The following is a 19,558-nucleotide window of genomic DNA, read 5'->3' as shown; positions in this document are numbered from 1 at the left end:
TCTAATAGCCTCAGCCAACGGTTCGATGGCGAGGGCAAAGAGGTGGGGGATAATTGGGGAACCTTGTCTGTTCCCCCTATGGAGAGGGAAAGAGGAGGAAGTAATCCCATTGTTAGCAATCCTAACTTTAAGAGATTTGTAGAGGGATTTGATCAAATTTACAAACACGGTACCTAAACCAAACTTTTCCAAGACGCGAAAGAGGTATGGCCATTCAACCCTATTAAAGGCCTTTTCAGTGTCGAGGGAGACTGCGACACTAGGTATTTTGTTTTTGTTAGCAAGATGAATTATATCAAATAACCTTCTGACATTACTGGAGGACAATCTATTAATTATAATGCCATTCTGATCTGAGTTGACCAACAGGGGAAGACAGTCTCTTAGAATGCATCTTGGTGACCAGTTTACAATCTGTGTTAAAGAGAGAGATTGGTCTGTAGGAGGCGCACTTTAGCGGGTTTTTCCCTTTCTTGTAGATCACAGTAATCACTGCTTGAGAGAAAGACTCTGGAAAGCAGTTGTCTTTCCCGGCTTTTTTAAGTACCTCCATAAGGTAGGGGACCAACAGCTCCCTAAATTCTTTATAGAACTCTGGAGGGAAGCCATCCTCCCCAGGAGATTTATTAGAAGGTAAAGATTTAATGTTCTGCAACAATTCAGGAACTGAGAAGTGTTCACTCAGGCGCTCTCTGTCATCCTCTGACAGGCATGGGAGGTTGAGAGAGGAGAGAAAGGAGTCGATCTCTGATAGATCATCGCTTGATTGGGAAGTGTAGAGGTCTTCGTAGTATTTCGTGTCATTAATTTTATTAGGGTCTAAATATATCTCAGTAGTAAGAGTTTCTATAGCATTAATTGTCCTCTTACTTTCCTCTGCTTTCAGTTGCCATGCCAATACTTTGTGAGCTTTCTCTCCAAGCTCGTAATAATGCTGTTTTGATTTAGTGATGGCCCTCTCAGCTTGATATGTGTTCAGAATATTATATTTCAGTTTTTTATTTACCTGTATAGATCTTTAGTCGGGCCTCTTTGGGAGGTTTTCTCTAGCTCAGAGATTTCAGATTCAAGGGCACTCAGTTCCGCACCGTGTTTTCTCTTCAGCCCTTTAGTATAGGAAATAATCTGTCCCCTCAGATAGGCCTTCAATGTGTTCCAAAGAATGAAGCTGTCAGGAGCAGAGGGTTTGTTTGTTTGTCAAAGTAAAAATATTGATCTGCTCTTTGATGAATGCACAAAATTCAGGTTGCTTTAGGAGTGTAGAATTTAGTCTCCATCTATATGCTCCATTTACCTTGGTAAGAATGGAGATTGATAATGCACCAAAACAAACCTGCCCGAGGGATCAGAGATGGTGTTGTTGACTCCGAAAACATATTCCCCTGCACCAAAACAAACCTGCCCGAGGGATCAGAGATGGTGTTGTTGACTCCGAAAACATATTCCCCTGCACCAAAACAAACCTGCCCGAGGGATCCGAAATGGTGTTGATGACGCAGAAGGGGATGTGTCTACTTATCAAAATTGCAGTTCCTCTTGCTTTGGAGTTAAAAGAGGACGCAAAAACTTGTCCTACCCATTCCCTCTTCAATTTCTTGTGTTCACTGGCTGTAAGATGTGTTTTCGACCGGGGTTTCGGCGCTGATGTTCTGTGGGCGCGTTCGATTTCCAGTGGCTTGGTGAAGTTGATTATGCCTAGGACATCCGGGATCCATTGAGTGAAGAAACGGACCGGGTCACGGCCCTCGCTGTCCTCTTTCAATCCCACCACACAGATATTACTACGTCTGCTCTCGTTCTCCATCTGATCTACCTTGTTTTTGAGGTAGGCATTGTCCTTCTGCAGTTATATCAGAACCTGGTCATGTCGAGCGATGGTATCTTCAACTGTGCTAATGCACAACTCAGCCTCAATCGTTCTCAAAAGGAGATCATTCAGGGAGGATTTCAGGTCATCAATGGAAGAATGGAGTTCAGCCGATTTCTTGTCAATTTTCAGAGAAAGGCATTTGTTACCATCCTGAATTCCTCGGAGGAGAGTAGCCAGCATGTCAGCAGGCTCTCAAGAGGCTGCCGAGAGCAACAGTCTGGAACTGTCGTCTGAGTTATGAGGGTTAATGCTAATCTTGCTAGCTGTAGCGTTATCGTTATCTTGGGAATCAACAACGTTTTGGTCGTCCCTCTTGCCTCTCGGTCGGAGGGCCATGGCTCTTTATCAGCCGATGTTAGAATATTGTTTCAACGTTGTTATTTAGGTAATAATGGAATAACTTTGAAGAGCTTGGTTTGTCAACGTCTGCTCAGCTCCGCGGCATCACGTGCTTCGAGTGGACATTCTCTATATATTGTATCTTTGTCCATCTTCTGTGAAAAGTTTTGATGTGCATAAAACCCTCTAACCTTGATATTATATGCCCACAGGAAGCAATTATGGTGCCTGTAACTGTATTTAGACATACTGTACCCTATTTAAAACCAGTTTTTGTTTCATTTAGATTCTAATTTGATTAGAATTATTCACTATTTTTAGGCCTTATCAATAGTGAATTTAATCGTACGTTTGGCATGTCAGTGAACCAGCCATAATGCAATTTACAGTAGGCCTAGCCTCCAGTGTGAATGCTATGTTTAACAATATGTTTCCTTATTGAAGACATGCAATTACTTAGAACAATGTGGACTGAAAACATGTTCAACATATTTTTGGTTTCTGTAGGCTATTTAACAAACTAGGCTATAACGGACTAACACTGAAATTGGAGTTGATGACAAGGCAAAACATAAAGGGAGTGAGGCTGAAAGCCTCCAATTTGTTTAGTCATCAAAACCCAGCCCTTTCGCACCAACGCCAGCTACTGTGCCCATAATTCCGTTTGTAAAAAATAGCACAAATATTTCCGACACACCCCCGAACCTATAATGCTACCACTTTATCATTGCATTAGGTTTGTTAAAATAGAGCCCTGCATGTCATTATTGTACCTGCCATTTTCTCCTTGAGATGAAGACTTTCAGAGCCCTTGTATTGATATCATCAGTCTCATCCTCATGTTCACCCTGACAACATAATCAACAAGAGAGAATGTGTTAGACAAGATTCATTGTTTTCCTCCATTTTATTTGTCTCCACCAACCCGGCTGAGACAGAAACAAACTGTGTATGTAATTCTTACCTGGAACCATTTGTGCCCCAGACACTCAAATGCAGTTGGCCGCTTTCTAAAGGAGAGAACCAAATCATTTAGAGTTATATCCATATAAGAAATGATAATATCTTCATTCATGTCGATGGTTGTATTTCTTACACTGGGTCTGGCTGCAGGACCGTGCGGAGGAAGCCCTGGGCACCGGTGCTCCTGTAGGTGAGGTCGGGTGCGTCCCAGTTCAGTGTCCCCTCCCCCACCCTCATCAGAGTGGCCCGGTCCGTCTCCCCCGTGAACGGACAGCGGCACATCAGACTGACAGGACACAGCATGATTTCAACACTTAACACTCACTCAAATTCCATGTACTATATGACGAGACTCAAATATTGCATTTAAAAATAAAAAAAATCATAAATCATACAGTACTTGCCATAAATAGGCCACAACACCAATGGACCTGACAAAGAAGAGAGAAAATATTTCTGTCGCGATAAATCGTCACATTTTCCCCTTCATATGATTGGAATGTCACATACAGTGGCACAGATGTACTGAAACAGATAATACGTTTCGCTTACCAGATGTCACTTGCCATAGTGACGGGGTCTTGATGTATGATCTCAGGGGCCACAAACTCAGGAGTGCCAAACTGGCTGTACTGGTGTCTGGAAGTGTCCATCTCCTGACAGAAGCCAAAGTCACAGATCTTGATCTCCTCTCTGGGTGGAAACACCATCAGGATATTGTCCGGCTGTGTGATTGAATTCCAATGGCAGATGGTGGGTGAGGGAACTTACCATGTCACGGACTAAGCTGTCCGTCAAACTATCGACCAGGGTGCATTGTTTCAATGTGCACAAAAAGAGTGAATGCATGAACAACCAAACGAAACATGCAAACTTACTTTGATGTCCAGATGTAGGATGTTCATGCTGTGGATATGACCAACTCCCTCCAGGATTTGCTGAATGTACATCTGCACCTGGTACCATGAACGCAGTTTATAAACATCATAGGGGCAGTCATAATAGCCTTAGCATCCAGGCAAAACAGGGGTCAACTCTAAACACTGTTCAACAAGATTGGGTTTTACAGTCAAAAGAGCGAAGGTTTTACCTCTCTCTCGCTGACTGATCCCTTCGACAGCAAATGATCAAGGAGACCGCGAGAAGAGCAGCTACGTTATGGTATTAAGAACAATATGCTGTGTTAAACATGGATCAAATTGAGCACTACATCTCCACCCTTAGGTCTTTAGCGGTGAAGTGGCTAAAAGCGCCATGGGGAAGGATACGCTTCGGTGACTAGGACCAGGGTCCTCCGTGTAGAGAAGAAGTCCAGCAGACAGGCCACCCTGGGGTGGGCCAGCCGGGAGAGCAGGTCCCTCTCTTGGAACGCCCTGGTCCTCGTACTGCTCCTCAGGGGCAGGAACTTGGCGGCAAAGCCCTCACCCGTCCTCCTGTGGGTAACCCGCTTTACCACTCCATACGTGCCTCTACAGACACGGGGAGAAGAGGAAAAGGACGGAACCCATTTTAGTTTATTGGAACGCAGCCAAAGGGAACGTCAACTCCACAGTTGCAGCTTGACCGATTGCTGCAGTGTGAAATATGACACCCAACTAAATGTGTACTTACCTCCCAATCTCCTCATGGACGTCATACACAGACAGCAGCTTCCTCCTCTTCCCAAGCTCCACCTCTCTCTCCTGCGACTCCAGTGGACCTACAGAAAAGAGGACCAGGACCATGCAGTCACATGTAATCAGCCAGAGAGCATCACATTTGTGGTGTTTCAGCTGCATTCGGGGATTGCGATGCTCATCTTCTAGGCATTTTGTGTTACATCTCTCATAGGTTTGGCATCGGCTAGTTTGAATGACAGTAAAAAAATAAGGACAGTGAACGGAAAGACACATGGCTCAGGTGAAAAGTAGTGCGCTGCTGTACAAGGGGGATTCATTTTTTATTAATTTGACAGACACCATAGGTGTGTACTGAGGTCTTACCCTCCTCCACTGTCAGCCGAGCCTGACAGGAGGTGTGTCCTAAGTCGTTATAGGCCCAGCAGGTGTAGATGCCACCGTCCTCACTCTCCGGGCACAGCACAGTCAGAGAGCAGCGGGCACCATTCTGGACCACCTCCACATTCTCAGTGGCCAACAGCTCCTCTCCATCCTCCAATCATATGAGAGAGACACTACTAAGACACAGCTTCTACGACAGCACAGGGGCCAAGCCGTGAAGGAGAACACCAACAATTACCATGCTCGTACTACTCAGTTGATTAATAGTTTGGTTAGTTATGTCCGGCGGTGTCAGCTATGCTTAAATGTATTGGGGAATGTCATAACGAAGGTTTGGATTAAGTGAATTATAACAGTGAATGAGATGATGGTGGTCTTAGATTGAGGAATTTTGAAGCGTCCCAACCTTGTACCACTGAATCTCGGGGGTGGGCCTTCCTGTGATGATGATGGTGAAGGTAGCTGATTGACCAGGCTCCACACACAGGTCCTCCACCGGCACCTGGATGGAGGGAGGAGCTGAGGAGACAGGAAGTGAGGTCATTTCATGAGATGATTCATGTCTTAGGCACAGTGGCCACCTCTTTTAGAAAATAAGGAACTACAGTGTGTAGGCACAATTGCAAAGTACAGTACCTGTTGGCATTTCCTCTATGGCCTCAGGAACATAAAGTTCCTCCTCAACCTCCAGTCTCTCCTCAAGCTCAGTGGGGAACTGTGGAGCCTCCACGTGTCCTCTGGCGGTAGGGTCCCTTTCCTCTTGGCTACCCTCGGCTCTGTAGAGAAAATATATATTGGGATAAAAATAGAGATGGTGCAGTAGGATGATGAATGTATCACAGTTCTGGCAGGCAGACTCACGGCTGAGGGTATCCAGGCTGGAAGAGCATTTTGACAACAGAGGTGGGGTGGAAGTCTGTCTGCAGCCATTTCTTCACCATGGCAGTGGACCAGCCCTCTGAGTCGGAGTCTGGAAGCACAATGACACCTCTCTCATACTGATGCTCTTAGGTGCTGTTCGGGTCTAATAGTCCAAAATCATTCATTCATATTATTAACTGGCCTTTACAATGAATATATTTTTTGAAGCCATGCTAATTTGTCCCCGAGGCAAAGCGTGTCGAGACATCAGCAACTGTCTATTTAAAAATGTAGAATGAATGAGAAATATGATAAAAGCTAATGTTAGGAACGTACAGTACCCTTACCTCCAGACTCACAGGAACACAATAACCAGTGCACGTCTTACCTCCAGACTTGAAGGACACCCAATAGTTTGTAAATCAGCCCATGAACAGGACATGGACACATGCCCACTCCCCTGGGGGGGGAATAAGGGGCGCCTGATGCCCAGCACATGACCATCTTGTATAGGTAGGAGTGGAGAGTTAACTGGGCATGCGTTGGAGAGGAGAGAGGACCCATCCACATGCACTGGGTCCATGATACTGTGAACATGATGAAGGCTCTGTGAGGTACTTCCTGTTCGGGGACTACAGAAGATGGAGAGCAGGAGGGTTACAGAGAATGGATTGACTCACATGATCAACTGGTGTCCAAAAGCCAAAGGGAAAACTACTTAGAGGTGGAATCATAGCTCATGAAGGAAAGTGATTGATAGATACAGCAATGCCAGTATTCAAATTGTATGATTATTTTTTAAATGACAAATTTTTAATCTGCCTTGAAATACAGTAAATATAAATGCACTCTATGTGATTGAATGTGTTTCGTTGAAGGTGTATGATATGGATGAAAAATACACTTGTCAGATATATGGATATAGCAAGGATTACTGCTGTGTCGTAATCAATCGACTTTTCGGGGTCCTGATATGGACTCTGAGGGGCCGTTATCGGGCACAGATTAAGCCTAGTCCTGGACTAAAAAGTAAACTCAAAGGAGAGTGTCTATTGAAAGAGTTTTACTCCAGGACAACTGTAGGTTCAAATCCGTGTCCGGGAAACACCCCGAGATGTAAATGAGCTATGGCCCCTTATTTATCCTGTTTGGAAAAGCTTTTGGAAATCCATCAAGATCAGTCAAATGGGAGGAAAGGACCCGGTCCTTTCCAATGCTTGTCATTTCTGAAAGATGGAAACATGATGAAAACACGAGCAAAAACATCCAATACTAAAGTGTATCAATGTCTTTCATGAATATGCACAACTAGCCAGGATATGATATCTATGTTGATTGCTAATGTCGGTGACTGGAAGTGTTTATGGTTTCACGGGTGTTTGGAATGAAATGGGATAGAAAGGGTAACCTGGGTAATGAGACAATCGAAAATTGAACACGAGGAATGGCAATGACGACTGACAGCATGAAAACAGAGATAAAGTGAGGTGAAGTAAAGTGATCTGAGGTAAAGTAGGTGAACGTGAGGTGAGGTGAAACTAAGTAAGGACCATGGCATGTGCTTTTCTGATCCCTCTTCAGTTAACACTGAGCTTGTATTGTCCACAGAATAAAACTGTGATAAAAACAATACTTTCCCTTGTCTCTCATTAGATATCAGAAAAGAGTTAGACCTATGGGGTCCTTGTCCTAGATTGTATTAGACTGTCATCATGTCTTATAGTGTAGAACATGTGGACACTAAAGATGAACATCTCTACTGTAGCCTTCTTCTCAAAACCTGTGACCAGACTCCGAGGTGGACATTTACCTTGATTTGGTGGAGGGAACTCTCCTACTGTACCTTGGATCAAGATGGCCTGTGGTTGGTCAGGCTCACTGTCCATCACTTGTGCAAAGGCGGAGCACATCTCTGCTTTACTCTTGGCACTGCCCAACTTGTTCCACAGCTAAAACATGACAGGATTTCACATTTTAAAACGGCACTGTTTTATAACAGTGCACAAAAGCTCAAAGAATGCATTGCTATAAAGAACAGCAACAGTATACTGTACCTTCAATGTTATGCCTGTACTGTGCACCATGGGGGACCGGCCATTCAGTGCCACTGCCCCCAAACTCTGGAACTCTCTCACCCCAGCCACCCGCAACTCTGACTACATCACCACTTTCAAAGCCCGAACTCAAACCTACCTTTTCCCTCAGCTTAGCTCGCCCCCTTACTCAGCCCTAGTTTAAGATAAGTAACTTTTGTTTCATTTAAATTGTTTAATCCCCGTTTTGTTTTCTCCACTCTTTGCTGTACAGTGTCCTTGTTCTTTTTTAAGGGGTTTTATATCATGTATTATTGTAGCTATTATTACCTGTATGTTAGGAACAATTATTACATATGAAGTACAGTACACAAAGGGGTTTCATACATGTACTGTAGGCCTACCTCACACTTATACTGTCCCAGGTCTGTCTCTCCAGGGTTCATGATGGTGAGCGTGAGGATCCCACTGCGGGCATCACTCTCTATGTGGTACTTCCTCTGGTCTGTCAGCTCTCTGCCATCCTTAAACCAACTGTCATAAACATGCCAGGGCACACAACCAAATAACAACATGTGGGACCATCTTAATGGGAATCAAGCAGGTACTAGCCAGGTTCCCATGACATTGTAGCGGGATACAGTAAATGCTGTCCAGTTTACTGTACCATACCTGACTCGGGGTAAAGGAGTACTGTGTGTGGAACAGCTCAACTTGATGTCCTCTCCCTCCAGCAGACATACACTCTGCAGCCTGGTAAGGAATCTGGGGGGTGCTGTAGGACAGGAAATAATGAGTTTGTTCACTCTACGCATTACCTTTGCACAATATGCCATGGAGTATACCGTAACATGTTAGAGAGTACAATCATATGGCTATGTTTGTTGTATTTTAGTGTTCTTTAGCCCTAATATTCATTAACATGAAATGCATACAGTGAGTGAGGGAGACTAATGCTCTGTTATCCCGGACTGTGGTTGTTTAGTTCAGCACCAGAGCTACTGTAAGTGAAAGTGGACTCACCATCCACCACTATCTTGGCCAGTGTGCTAGCATGGCCCACAGAGCTGGAAGCGTAGCACAAGTACTGTCCAGAGTCCTCAGGAGTGACCCCATCCATGATGAGACAGCAGGTGCCTGCCCGGTCTGCAGTGATGATGTGGTGGGGGCCATCCTCTAGGGCCAGGCCATCTAGGGAGGTGATGTCATATCAGAGCGTCAGAGATCGTACTGCTGTTAAAGAACAGGACATACCTCATTCTGCTTGCTAAATTTGGTACACAAGGTTGTGCTCCCTGAACTTCCACACTACTCCCGAATGGCTGGCTAACTAGTCTAAAGCTCAAATCTATATGGTTCAACTATTTGCTATAAACAACTAAAAAAGAACAAACCCCATGCAAGCCATCTGGTTTGTATACCTTGGAACCAGCTGACCACTGGTTTGGGTGTTCCTGTAACTTTGCAGGCCAGCTTGATTGTCTGCCCGATCTTTGTGGTGCAGTCAGCCAGGAGAACTTCAAACTCTGGTGGACCTACAGAAACACACACATGACTACTGTAATAATGGGAAGAGATAAGGATAAATAAATCTAGTGCTGCCCAAATCCAAATTTGGATAGAGTTCATGCTGGACAGAGTTAACAGAAGATAAAGCCAGTGTTCGTACACTCTTAGAAAAAAAGGTGTTATCTAGAACCTGAGAGGGTTCTTCGGCTCTCCCCAAGTAGAACCATGTAGAACCCTTTCCTGAGAGGGTTCTACACGGAACCCAAAATGGTTTACCTGGAACCAATAAGTGTTCTCCTATGGAGACAGCTGAAGAAACCCTTTTGCAGCCCTTTTTTTCTAAGAGTGTGTATTAGACAAACTTAACAATGGACCATGCCAAAAGACAGCCATAGAGGAACTCACTGCTGGCAGTCAGGCTGGAGCGTTGCTGCAGCTCTCTCAGGTCTTTGAGCCAGGACAGCTTGAGCAGGGCGGAGCGGCCCTGCAGTGTGTACCTCCTCACTGAGCCCCGGTGCTCGTGCCACAGCCCCCAGGACTTCTCCTCTCCCCCCACCGTCTCCTTCACCTCCACATCATTCAGCTGGGGAAGGGGAGTTAGTAAGTTAATATTACAAGGAAGGCACTCTGTGTGTCGTGGAGATGGTTCGGAGAAACCATACTAAATGTGGTGAATAGCCTTGACTTACCACGCGTGTTATCTCCCCAAGCTAACGCGTAAGTTTTTATCTCCAAGAGATAACACAATCTTGTGGCTCACAGGAGACCTGGGTTCGAACCCAGGTTGGTAACATAAGCTTGGCAAGAGGATTTGGACTATGCATTTACATTGACTGGGGCAAAGGTCAAGGGGCAGGTTTTCACCTTCATCTTGTTCTTGAAGGCGTAGGTGTCAGAGTTCATGCCAGGGTCTCTCTTGAGCTTACACAGCAAGACACAGTCCTTGAAGAGGAACACCTGCCTCTGGTGGCCCCTGGAGGACGTCTTGATCTCGGGAGACTCCTCCCACACAGTGAAAGGACCCTGGGAGGAGGAGAGATGTGGGATGAAAGCTTCAGGAGGAACTGGATTATTGATGAGGAAAACATGAGTGAGCTAATTTCTGCACCAATGCGAGATCGAGATGGCACATTTTAATGTCCTTGACATTCAACTTCCAATGATGTTGTATCCCCATTAGCATCTGAGAAACAAACTTCCACTGTTTGTTACAGTACAGCTCAGGTAGTTTAGGCATGTTGGCATATTCTAAACCAGGGCTGTTCAATTCTGGTCCTGGAGGGACAAAACAACGTCTGGTTTTTGTTTCGACCTGGTAATTAAAGAGATTATCCTTTACTTTTATATACTTTTTAGCCAGTAGTTCTGAAAGTAGAGCTCGCGAGCCAAAAGGTGCCCCCCGTACTGCATCACATAGTTGCGGTCAAATATATTGGCACCCTTGCAATTTTCTTAAATAATTCCATACTTCTCCTAAAATAAACATTGTTTCCACACTTTGTTATTGGATTTTCAACATTACGGAACAAATTGTATTTTGCTTGTTATTTTCTTTGAACACTTCCTTTGGTCGTTGGTAAACATAGGAAGACCCCACTGCTAAAGGAGCCACAAGAAAGGCTGACTGAACTTCTCAAAACCCCTTAAACAAGCATACATCCTGGGGGAAATGTTCTGTGGACCAGCGAAACAAAATTACAGCTCTTTGGCAATACAGATCAGCGCTGTGTTTACTGATGGCCAAATGAAGCATTCAATGAAAACAACACTCTCCCTACAAACAAACATGGGGGAGATTTGATAATGCTGTGGTGTTGCTTTGCTGCCTCTGGTACTGGGGGCCAAAAAGTGTGCAAGGCATCATGAAATCAGCAGATTACCAGGTGTTTTGGAGTCCAATGTTGAACCCAGTGTTCAAAAACTGGGACTCCATTGAAGTTTGTGGTTCTTCCAGCAGGACAACAACTCAAAACACACATCATAAAACACCCAGGAATGGTTCAAAAGAGATGCTGGACTGTTCTGGAGTGGCCAGCAAAGAGTCCAGATCTGAAACACATTCAAACCTATGGCGAGATCTGAAAACAGCAGTTGGTGGAGAGCACCCCTCAAACATTAAGGAATTACGGCAGTTTGCTGCTGAAAGGTGGGCCAAATTGTCAGTGGAAAGGTGCAGCAAGCTCATTGATGGCTCCAAGAAGTGTTTGCCTGTAGTCATCTTGGCCAAAGGCTGTGCAACCAAGTACTAGCTCCGGGTTGCCAATCATTTTGTCTATGCCATTTGTTTTTATTTTCTAAATTAAAATGTACATTTAAGTTTACACAAATTAAATTGGTTCTGCAATGTTAAAAGTCCTATTACAAGGTGTGGTGGCCAAAACTTTTTTTTTTTTACATTTCAATTTATTTGAGAAGAAATGTGCAAGGGTGCCCATGTACAGTATTTGGCCGCAACTGAGATGTGTAGATGTGCACCACTTCATTGCTTTCTCTCTCGCTCTGCTGTGTGTGCATCTTGCTAGCTGTCACTCAAATGGCGAGGGGCTGAAGCTCGTTGGCTAGAGCTCGAATTGCTAGATGTAAAACAGAAATTCTGGTCATATATTTAGCATGTATGAACGACATATTGATCCATCCAGCCCACAGTGGGAGGGTTAAAAAAGACTTAGGAGTCGCCAAGGTTCCGGAGCATGTCTTTAACTGCACTCACCTGGTGTATCAGGGCTGAATTAGTACCTTATTAGAAGGAGAGGATGAAAACTAGGAAGTGTTTCAGCCTTTCAGGACTGACATTCTATGGAGATAAACTAGGGGTTCAGGAAGGGTGAGTTACCTGGCGAACAGGTTCTCCTAGTGCAGTGAGAGGGGCAGGGTAGTTCTCAATTAGAGACACCTGGTGTAGGTTGTCAGAGCGCCAGGGCAGACAGGACACCATGGAGAAGGCATCTTCCAGTAGAAGACAGCTTTTCGCACACTTAGCCTTGTTCTTGATCAGTTCCTGTCAACACAAACAGAGGGAGAAATACATGGCCTAAGGCTTCAGAAAGGTGTCAACATGGACACTTAGAATCAGATGATGAGCACTAACCTTGAGCAAGGCCTGGTAGGTCTGAATCCTCTCCACTGGTCTCTGTAAGAAGGTGATGACATCCAGGACTGCAGTTTCGGGGGGCTCAGGGTGTGTTTCCGTGTTTTGCTGGAACACAAAGTTCCATACGTGTGAATGTGAGTATGGAAAACTGGGAGCATGTGAGTGCAAATAGTTTTTCTTGTGGGAGTGGGGGGGGGGGTCGATTTTTGTGCATTTTGGGTAAATTATTGGATTGCATACCTTGAAGTACTGCTGGATGGTCTTGTCAGTGACACAGGCCTCTGCCTGTGATTGGCCCACCATGTACTGCAGATACTTCTCAAAGTCCACTGCATGTTTGACCAGATGCATGGCCACGTCATCGTCAGTAGAACACTCACTCAGACTGGGCAGAATAGATCTGAGTATGGGGTAGGAAAATAAGTACAGTATTTATAAAAAAAATAAAAAATCTTACATTACATTTACACGAGTAAAAAACGTCAGCACTAAAACCAGCTCTCCCTCTCAACAAAGAGAACAGGTGCGACCTCTCGTGTAAAGCCACGATGTCCTTTATATTGCGGAAGATGGTTTCTTTCTGGTTGATGATGTTGATAGGGACACTAGGGCTGGTGTCTAAGTGGTGCAGGTGGTGGGACATGAATTCCTTCATCTCCTTCACAAACTCTTGCTCCCCATCAATCAGCCCCTGGATTAATTGGCTAAAGACAGAAGGGAATGTAGACAGTTGTCTTTAAGAAATGATGTGAATCAAATATGCGGAACACACTGTAATCAAGCAATATTTGTTCACTCACCTTAGGGTTCTCCTGTAGTTCTCCCCTGTAGACCCTGGTACATCCAGCTCCTGATGTGGTGTCCTCATTTGTGGGAATGTCTCCTTTACAACAACAAGAAAACAATGAACGCTTGAATTAATGCACGGTGAAATATTATCATCACCTCTGCTGAATCCTGTTTACATGACGAAACACAAAACGTGGTTGTTTGCACGATCGAAACATGTCGACGTTGTCCATTTTACGCCCATCCTTTATGCCCAACCAGGACATACTGATGACCTCATACCTTTCTCTTTTTCTCCAGGTATGCAGGAGAGACCCATCCTTGGCGTGAGGAGGTGGTCTTGGAGGGCTTGGTGCGGACCAGCCACTTCTCCGGGTGGACAGAGTCCAAGACCTCCACGTACTGACCCTCCTTCAACACAAAGCTCTCCTTGTTGCCACCTTGTTGAGGACTGCAGTTAGCTCTGGCCACGTATATATCAAATGTCTATGGAAAAGAGGTTGGTAAAAAAAAAAGGGGGTTAACTGCTTGTCCAAGCAAATGTTAGTGTATAAGGACCAAGTATGATAAGGTCACTGTATTCATTGGTGAGATTTTTTTAAAGTATACTTTTTGTCTCAATGAAAAAAATTATCAAAACAAAATTGTTTGAAAGAGGGCTCCACGTTCAAACCATACTGTACCTCTATTCTATCCTCGTCACAATCTGACTCCGAGCCAGAGCCTGTAAGAGCAGCAGGTGTGTGGGCATGATAGTGTTTGGGGGATGGAGTCCTCAACATGGCATCAGGTACTGATGGGACGTTCAGAAGTGGTGAGAGAAGTGTGCAAAGGTTAGCACCGTAATCTTTCCCTTGGTTATGAAATACTGTAGATAGCTTTCGACATACCAGAGATATTACATTTGTACTTTTGCCACTATTACTTTGAATGAGCAGAGTGATTATAGAGTGGACTGGGTCAATTAGGTCCCTTTTTAGGGATTATTCAAAAAATCTAATCAAATACAACAGGTACCATGAAATGCTTACTTACCAACAATGCAGTTAAGAAAATAGAGTTAAGCAAATATTTACTGAATAAACTTTAGTAAAGAAATAATATATATAATAAAATAACAATAACGAGGCGGTCAATGCAAATAGTCTGGGTTGCCATTTGGTTAATTGTTCAGCAGTCGTATAGGGGTTGAAGCTGTTAAGGAGCCTTTTGGACCTAGGCTTGGCGCTCTGGTACCGCTTGCCGTGCTGTAGCAGAGAGAACAGTCTATGACTTGGGTGGCTAGAGTCTGACAATTTTTGGAGCTTTCCTCTGACACAGCCTTGTATAGAAGCATGGATGGCAGGAAGCTTGACCCCAGTGATGTACTGAGCCGTACGCACTACCTTGTGTACCGCCATACCAGGCGGTGATGTAACTGGTCAGGATGCTCTCGATGGTGCAGCTATATAACTTTTTTAGGATCTGGGGACCCATGCCAAATCATTTCAGTCTCCTGAGGAGGAATACGATAGTTTGTTGGTGATGTGGACACCAAAGAACTTGAAACTCTAGACCCGCTCCATTACAGCCCCGTTGATGAGAATGGGGGCCTGTTTGGACCCTCCTTTTCCTGTAGTCCACTATCAGCTCCTTTGTCTTGCTCACATTGAGAGAGAGGTTGTTGTCCTGGCAACACACTGCCAGGTCTCTGACCTCCTCCCTATAGGCTGTCTCATCGTTGTCGGTGATCAGGCCCAACACCGTTGCGTCATCAGCAAATTTAATGATGGTGTTGGAATCGTGGGTGAACAGGGAGTACAGGAGGGGACTAAGCACGCACCCCTTGGTGGCCCCCGTGTTGAGGATCAGCGTGGCAAATGTGTTGTGCCTAACCTTACCACCTGGGGGCGGCCCATCAGGAAGTCAAGGATCCATTTGCAGAGGGAGGTGTTTAGTCCCAGGGTTCTTAGGTTAGTGATGAGCTTTGTGGGCGCTGTTGAACACTGAGCTGTAGTCAATGAACAGCGTTCTCATATGGGTATTCCTTTTGTCCAGGTGGGTCTAGGGTTTCTGGGATGATGGCGTTGATGATGGTGTTTCTGAATAAACGTTCTACTTGTTTTATTGTCTTGTTATTTTACCAAGCATTATGGTGTATAATTTGTCAAATCAATACGAATCCGCATCTGTCATCTGAGTTTTGCGGAGCTGTTATAAGAAAATATGACAAACAAAAATGTGTAAAATGGTTTGGTCCATCGCCCATGAACGTTGTCAATTTCACTTTCTCTTGTCTTCAGCTCTATTAGAGAAGGTATTTTGTCTGCACTGCTAAAACATTCAACTTTATTTCCATTTACAATTGTGAAATATATTCCTTGTAAATATTATTCATATAAAGGAACATTGAATTGGAATTATATTTGTCTAGAATATTATTCTTGTACACAAGCTCAATGGAATGTTCTTGAGCAGGAGCTGCTAGCTCTCGGTGTTGTTTTAGCATTCTATGCTAGCTGCGCAGCCTAACATTTGAGTCTTTTTTTTCCTTTGGTGAAACGAATTGTATTCTCACTGGTCAGGCACTGAAAGTGATATTGCTTTACTATCCAATAGGCACAGATGCAGTTAAGACACACATTGAACTGATGCCTATTTCTATACCTCAGTGCAGGTTACCCTTTTCTGTTTGAGAATTACCCTTTTCTGTTTGAGAATTACAAATGGGTTGTATCATCATTTTTTTATTCTTCATATTATAATGTATTATATGGTGTATGATACAGTGACGTGTAGTCAGGTTAGGCAGGGTAGGCAGTGATTACCTTGTGAAAATCTAATAATATAATACCAACTTTTTTGATAAGCTAAATACAAGAAAATAAATGTGATTTTTGGTAACACTTCATTTGGATAGTCCATCTGTAGATGCTCTACAGACTATCAGTAAGATATCAACTATCTACTAACCCTAACATTAACCCTTATCCTAACCCTAAACTTAACTCTTACCTTAAGGCTAAGGGATAAGGGTTAGACCAAATCTTGACCGTTACCATAACCCTAGCCTTACCCTAACCCTTATTCCAAACCTAACCGTAAACTTACTCAACAGATAGTAAATCATATATATTTAACTCTTATTTTACCAGGTAAGTTGATAAAATAAGGGTTAAATTACATTTTAAAAAATTGGTTAAAAATAGTTGGTTGATAGTATGACCATCTGTAGAGGTAGGTAACCTAGCGGTTAGTGTTGGACCAGTAACTCGAATCCCCGAGCTGACAAGGTGAAAAAAAATCTGTTGATGTGCCCTTTAGCAAGGCACTTAACCATAATTGCTCCTCTAAGTCGCTGTGGATAACAGCGTCTGCTAAATTACTAAACTGTTTTTTTTAAATGACTATCAGAACTATCCAAATAACGTGTGACGTTTTTTGTTATCTAATGTTTTTTTCTCAATGATTCTGGTGCTTTTTATGCTCAATCTCAACATTTGCTACAACTGCCTCAACCTTCTTTCCATACATTCAAAGCCATTAAAAGCCTTGATGCTAGCAACCATCTGACTCCAGTCACTGTTAGTGGAAAGGGTCATGCTTTGCCTAGCTTGAAATAGCTTCATTCAAGCCGTTTCCATATTTTGAGCATGTACATTGCCTAATCATGTTGTGTAGCTATTGCTGGGGTAAGCTGTGCACAGGCAAACATCATGACACCCTCTACTTCACTGCTAGAAGTCGGGCACGTGAACAGAGTGAGAACTGGATGGTCCACTTGTCTAACAATTTTACTGAGATTTTGACGTATCTTGGACATTTACTTTTGCTTTGTAGATGTAAGGAATGATCTTACCTGAAAAGGTAAGACATAGCTAATATCTTGCTAGATATAAAGTGATACAGTGCATTTGGAAAGTATTCAGACCCCTTCACTTTTTCCACATTTTGTTACATTACAGCCTTATTCTAAAAATGATAAAATCATTTTTTCCCTCATCAATCTACACACAATACCCCACGAGGACAAAGCGAAAACAGGTTTTTAGAAAATGTTGCTAATTTATTTCAAATAAAAAACAGAAATACCTTATTTACATATGTATTCAGACCCTTTGCTATGAGACTTGAAATTGAGCTCAGGTGCATCCAGCTTCCATTGATCATCCTTGAGATGTTTCTACAACTGGATTGGTCCAGCTATGGTAAATTCAATTGATTGGACATGATTTGTAAAGGCACACACCTATCTACAGTTGAAGTCGGAAGTTTACATACACTTAGGTTGGAGTAAAAAAAAAACATTTTTCAACCACTCCACAAATGTCTTGTTAACAAACTATAGTTTTGGCAAGTTGGTTAGGACATCAACGTTTTTCCAAAAATTGTTTACAGATTATTTCACTGTATCACAATTCCAGTGGGTCAGAAGTCTACATAAACTCAAATGACTGTCCCTTTAAACAGCTTGGAAAATTCCAGAAAATGATGTCATGGCTTTAGAAGCTTCTGATAGGCTAATTGACATCATTTGAGTCAATTAGAGGTGTACCTGTGGATGTATTTCAAGGCCTACCTTCAAACTCAGTGCCTCTTTGCTTGACATCATGGGAAAATCTAAACAAATCAGCAAAGACCTCAGAAAAAAAACATTGTAGACCTCCACAAGTCTGGTTCATCCTTCGGAGAAATTTCCAAAAGCCTGAAGGTACCACGTTCATCTGTACAAACAATAGTATGCAAGTATAAACACCACGGGACCACGCAGCCGTCATACGACTCAGGAAAGAAACGCATTCTGTCTCCTAGAAATGAACGTACTTTGGTGAGAAAAGTGCAAAGTGCTGGAGGAAACAAGAAGGCCGCTCAGCAAGGAAGAAGTCACTGCTCCAAAACTGCCATAAAAAAAGCCAGACTATGGTTTGCAACTGCACATGGGGACACAGATCGTACTTTTTGTAGAAATGTCCTCTGGTCTCTTGAAACAAAAATAGAACTGTTTGGCCATAATGACCATCATTATGTTAGGAAAAAGGGGGAGGCTTGCAAGATGAAGAACACCATTCCAACTGTGAAGCACGGGGGTGGCAGCATCATGTTGTGCGGGTGTTTTGTTGCAGGAGGGACTGGTGCACTTCACAAAATAGATTGCACCATGAGGGAGGAAAATTATGTGGATATATTGAAGCAACCTCTCAAGACATCAGTCAGGAAGTTAAAGCTTGGTCGCAAATGGGTCTTCCAAATGAACAATGACTCCAAGCATACTTCCAAAGTTGTGGCAAAATTACTTAAGGACAACACAGTCAAGGTATTGGAGTAACCGACACAAAACCCTGACCTCAATCCTATAGAACATTTTGGGTAGAACTGACAAAGTGTTTGCGAGCAAGGCCTACAAACCTGATTCGGTTACACCAGCTCTGTCAGGAGGAATGGGCCAAAATTCACCCAATTTATTGTGGGAAGCTTGTGGAAGGCTACCCTAAATGTTTGACCCAAGTTAAACAATTTAAAGGCAATGCTACCAAATACTAATTGAGTGTATGTACACTTGTGACCCACTGGGAATGTGATGAATGAAATAAAAGCTGAAATAAATCAGTCTCTACTATTATTTCCATTTATTTCCATTGTGGTGATCCTAAAACAGCGACTTTTTACCTGGATTAAATGTCAGGAATTTTGAAAAACTGAGTTTAAATGCATTTGGCTGAGGTGTATGTAAACTTCCAACTTCAACTGTAAGGTCCCACAGTTGACAGTGCATGTCAGAGCAAAAACCAAGCCATGAGGTCAAAGGAATTATAGACAGGATTGTGTCGAGGCACAGATCTGGAGAAGGGTACCAAAACATTTCTGCAGCATTAAAGATCCCCAAGAACACAGTGGCCTCCATCATTCTTAAATGGAAGAAGTTTGGAACCACCAGGACTCTTCCTAGATCTGGCCGCCCGGCCAAACGGAGCAAACACAAACACAGCCAAGACAACAGTCTCTGAATGTCCTTGCGTGGCACAACCAGAACCCGGACTTGAAGCCGATCGAACATCTTTGGAGAGACCTGAAAACAGCGGTGTTGTGATGTTCCCTATCCAACCTGACAGAGCTTGAGAGGATC

At 43.5% G+C, this 19,558-nt stretch overlaps 1 protein-coding gene across 1 annotated transcript in view; it reads right to left on the bottom strand.

The window, feature by feature from the left end:
* Window positions 1-19,558, bottom strand: part of obscna (obscurin, cytoskeletal calmodulin and titin-interacting RhoGEF a) — an 81,507-nt gene that overhangs the window by 10,597 nt on the left and 51,352 nt on the right. Inside the window, exons 44-70 of the mRNA XM_065008498.1 lie at window positions 14,139-14,248; window positions 13,738-13,941; window positions 13,467-13,549; window positions 13,197-13,370; window positions 12,907-13,066; window positions 12,664-12,771; window positions 12,409-12,573; window positions 10,440-10,598; window positions 9,981-10,158; window positions 9,488-9,601; window positions 9,090-9,257; window positions 8,739-8,841; window positions 8,471-8,600; window positions 7,877-7,982; window positions 6,034-6,142; window positions 5,809-5,948; window positions 5,579-5,691; window positions 5,155-5,323; window positions 4,784-4,871; window positions 4,441-4,641; window positions 4,263-4,323; window positions 4,051-4,128; window positions 3,725-3,897; window positions 3,577-3,603; window positions 3,306-3,458; window positions 3,174-3,219; window positions 2,983-3,057 (exon numbers count right to left, since the gene is read on the bottom strand). Of these exons, the coding sequence (XP_064864570.1) occupies window positions 2,983-3,057; window positions 3,174-3,219; window positions 3,306-3,458; window positions 3,577-3,603; window positions 3,725-3,897; window positions 4,051-4,128; window positions 4,263-4,323; window positions 4,441-4,641; window positions 4,784-4,871; window positions 5,155-5,323; window positions 5,579-5,691; window positions 5,809-5,948; window positions 6,034-6,142; window positions 7,877-7,982; window positions 8,471-8,600; window positions 8,739-8,841; window positions 9,090-9,257; window positions 9,488-9,601; window positions 9,981-10,158; window positions 10,440-10,598; window positions 12,409-12,573; window positions 12,664-12,771; window positions 12,907-13,066; window positions 13,197-13,370; window positions 13,467-13,549; window positions 13,738-13,941; window positions 14,139-14,248 (3,395 nt within the window). The remainder of the gene's footprint in view (window positions 1-2,982; window positions 3,058-3,173; window positions 3,220-3,305; window positions 3,459-3,576; window positions 3,604-3,724; window positions 3,898-4,050; window positions 4,129-4,262; window positions 4,324-4,440; window positions 4,642-4,783; window positions 4,872-5,154; window positions 5,324-5,578; window positions 5,692-5,808; window positions 5,949-6,033; window positions 6,143-7,876; window positions 7,983-8,470; window positions 8,601-8,738; window positions 8,842-9,089; window positions 9,258-9,487; window positions 9,602-9,980; window positions 10,159-10,439; window positions 10,599-12,408; window positions 12,574-12,663; window positions 12,772-12,906; window positions 13,067-13,196; window positions 13,371-13,466; window positions 13,550-13,737; window positions 13,942-14,138; window positions 14,249-19,558) is intronic.

Source organism: Oncorhynchus nerka, linkage group LG24 (genome assembly GCF_034236695.1).
Source record: "Oncorhynchus nerka isolate Pitt River linkage group LG24, Oner_Uvic_2.0, whole genome shotgun sequence".
In the NCBI taxonomy this organism is placed as follows: domain Eukaryota; kingdom Metazoa; phylum Chordata; class Actinopteri; order Salmoniformes; family Salmonidae; genus Oncorhynchus; species Oncorhynchus nerka.
Note: the sequence above shows the minus strand (reverse complement) of the source record. Positions and strands in the feature narration are given on the sequence as shown.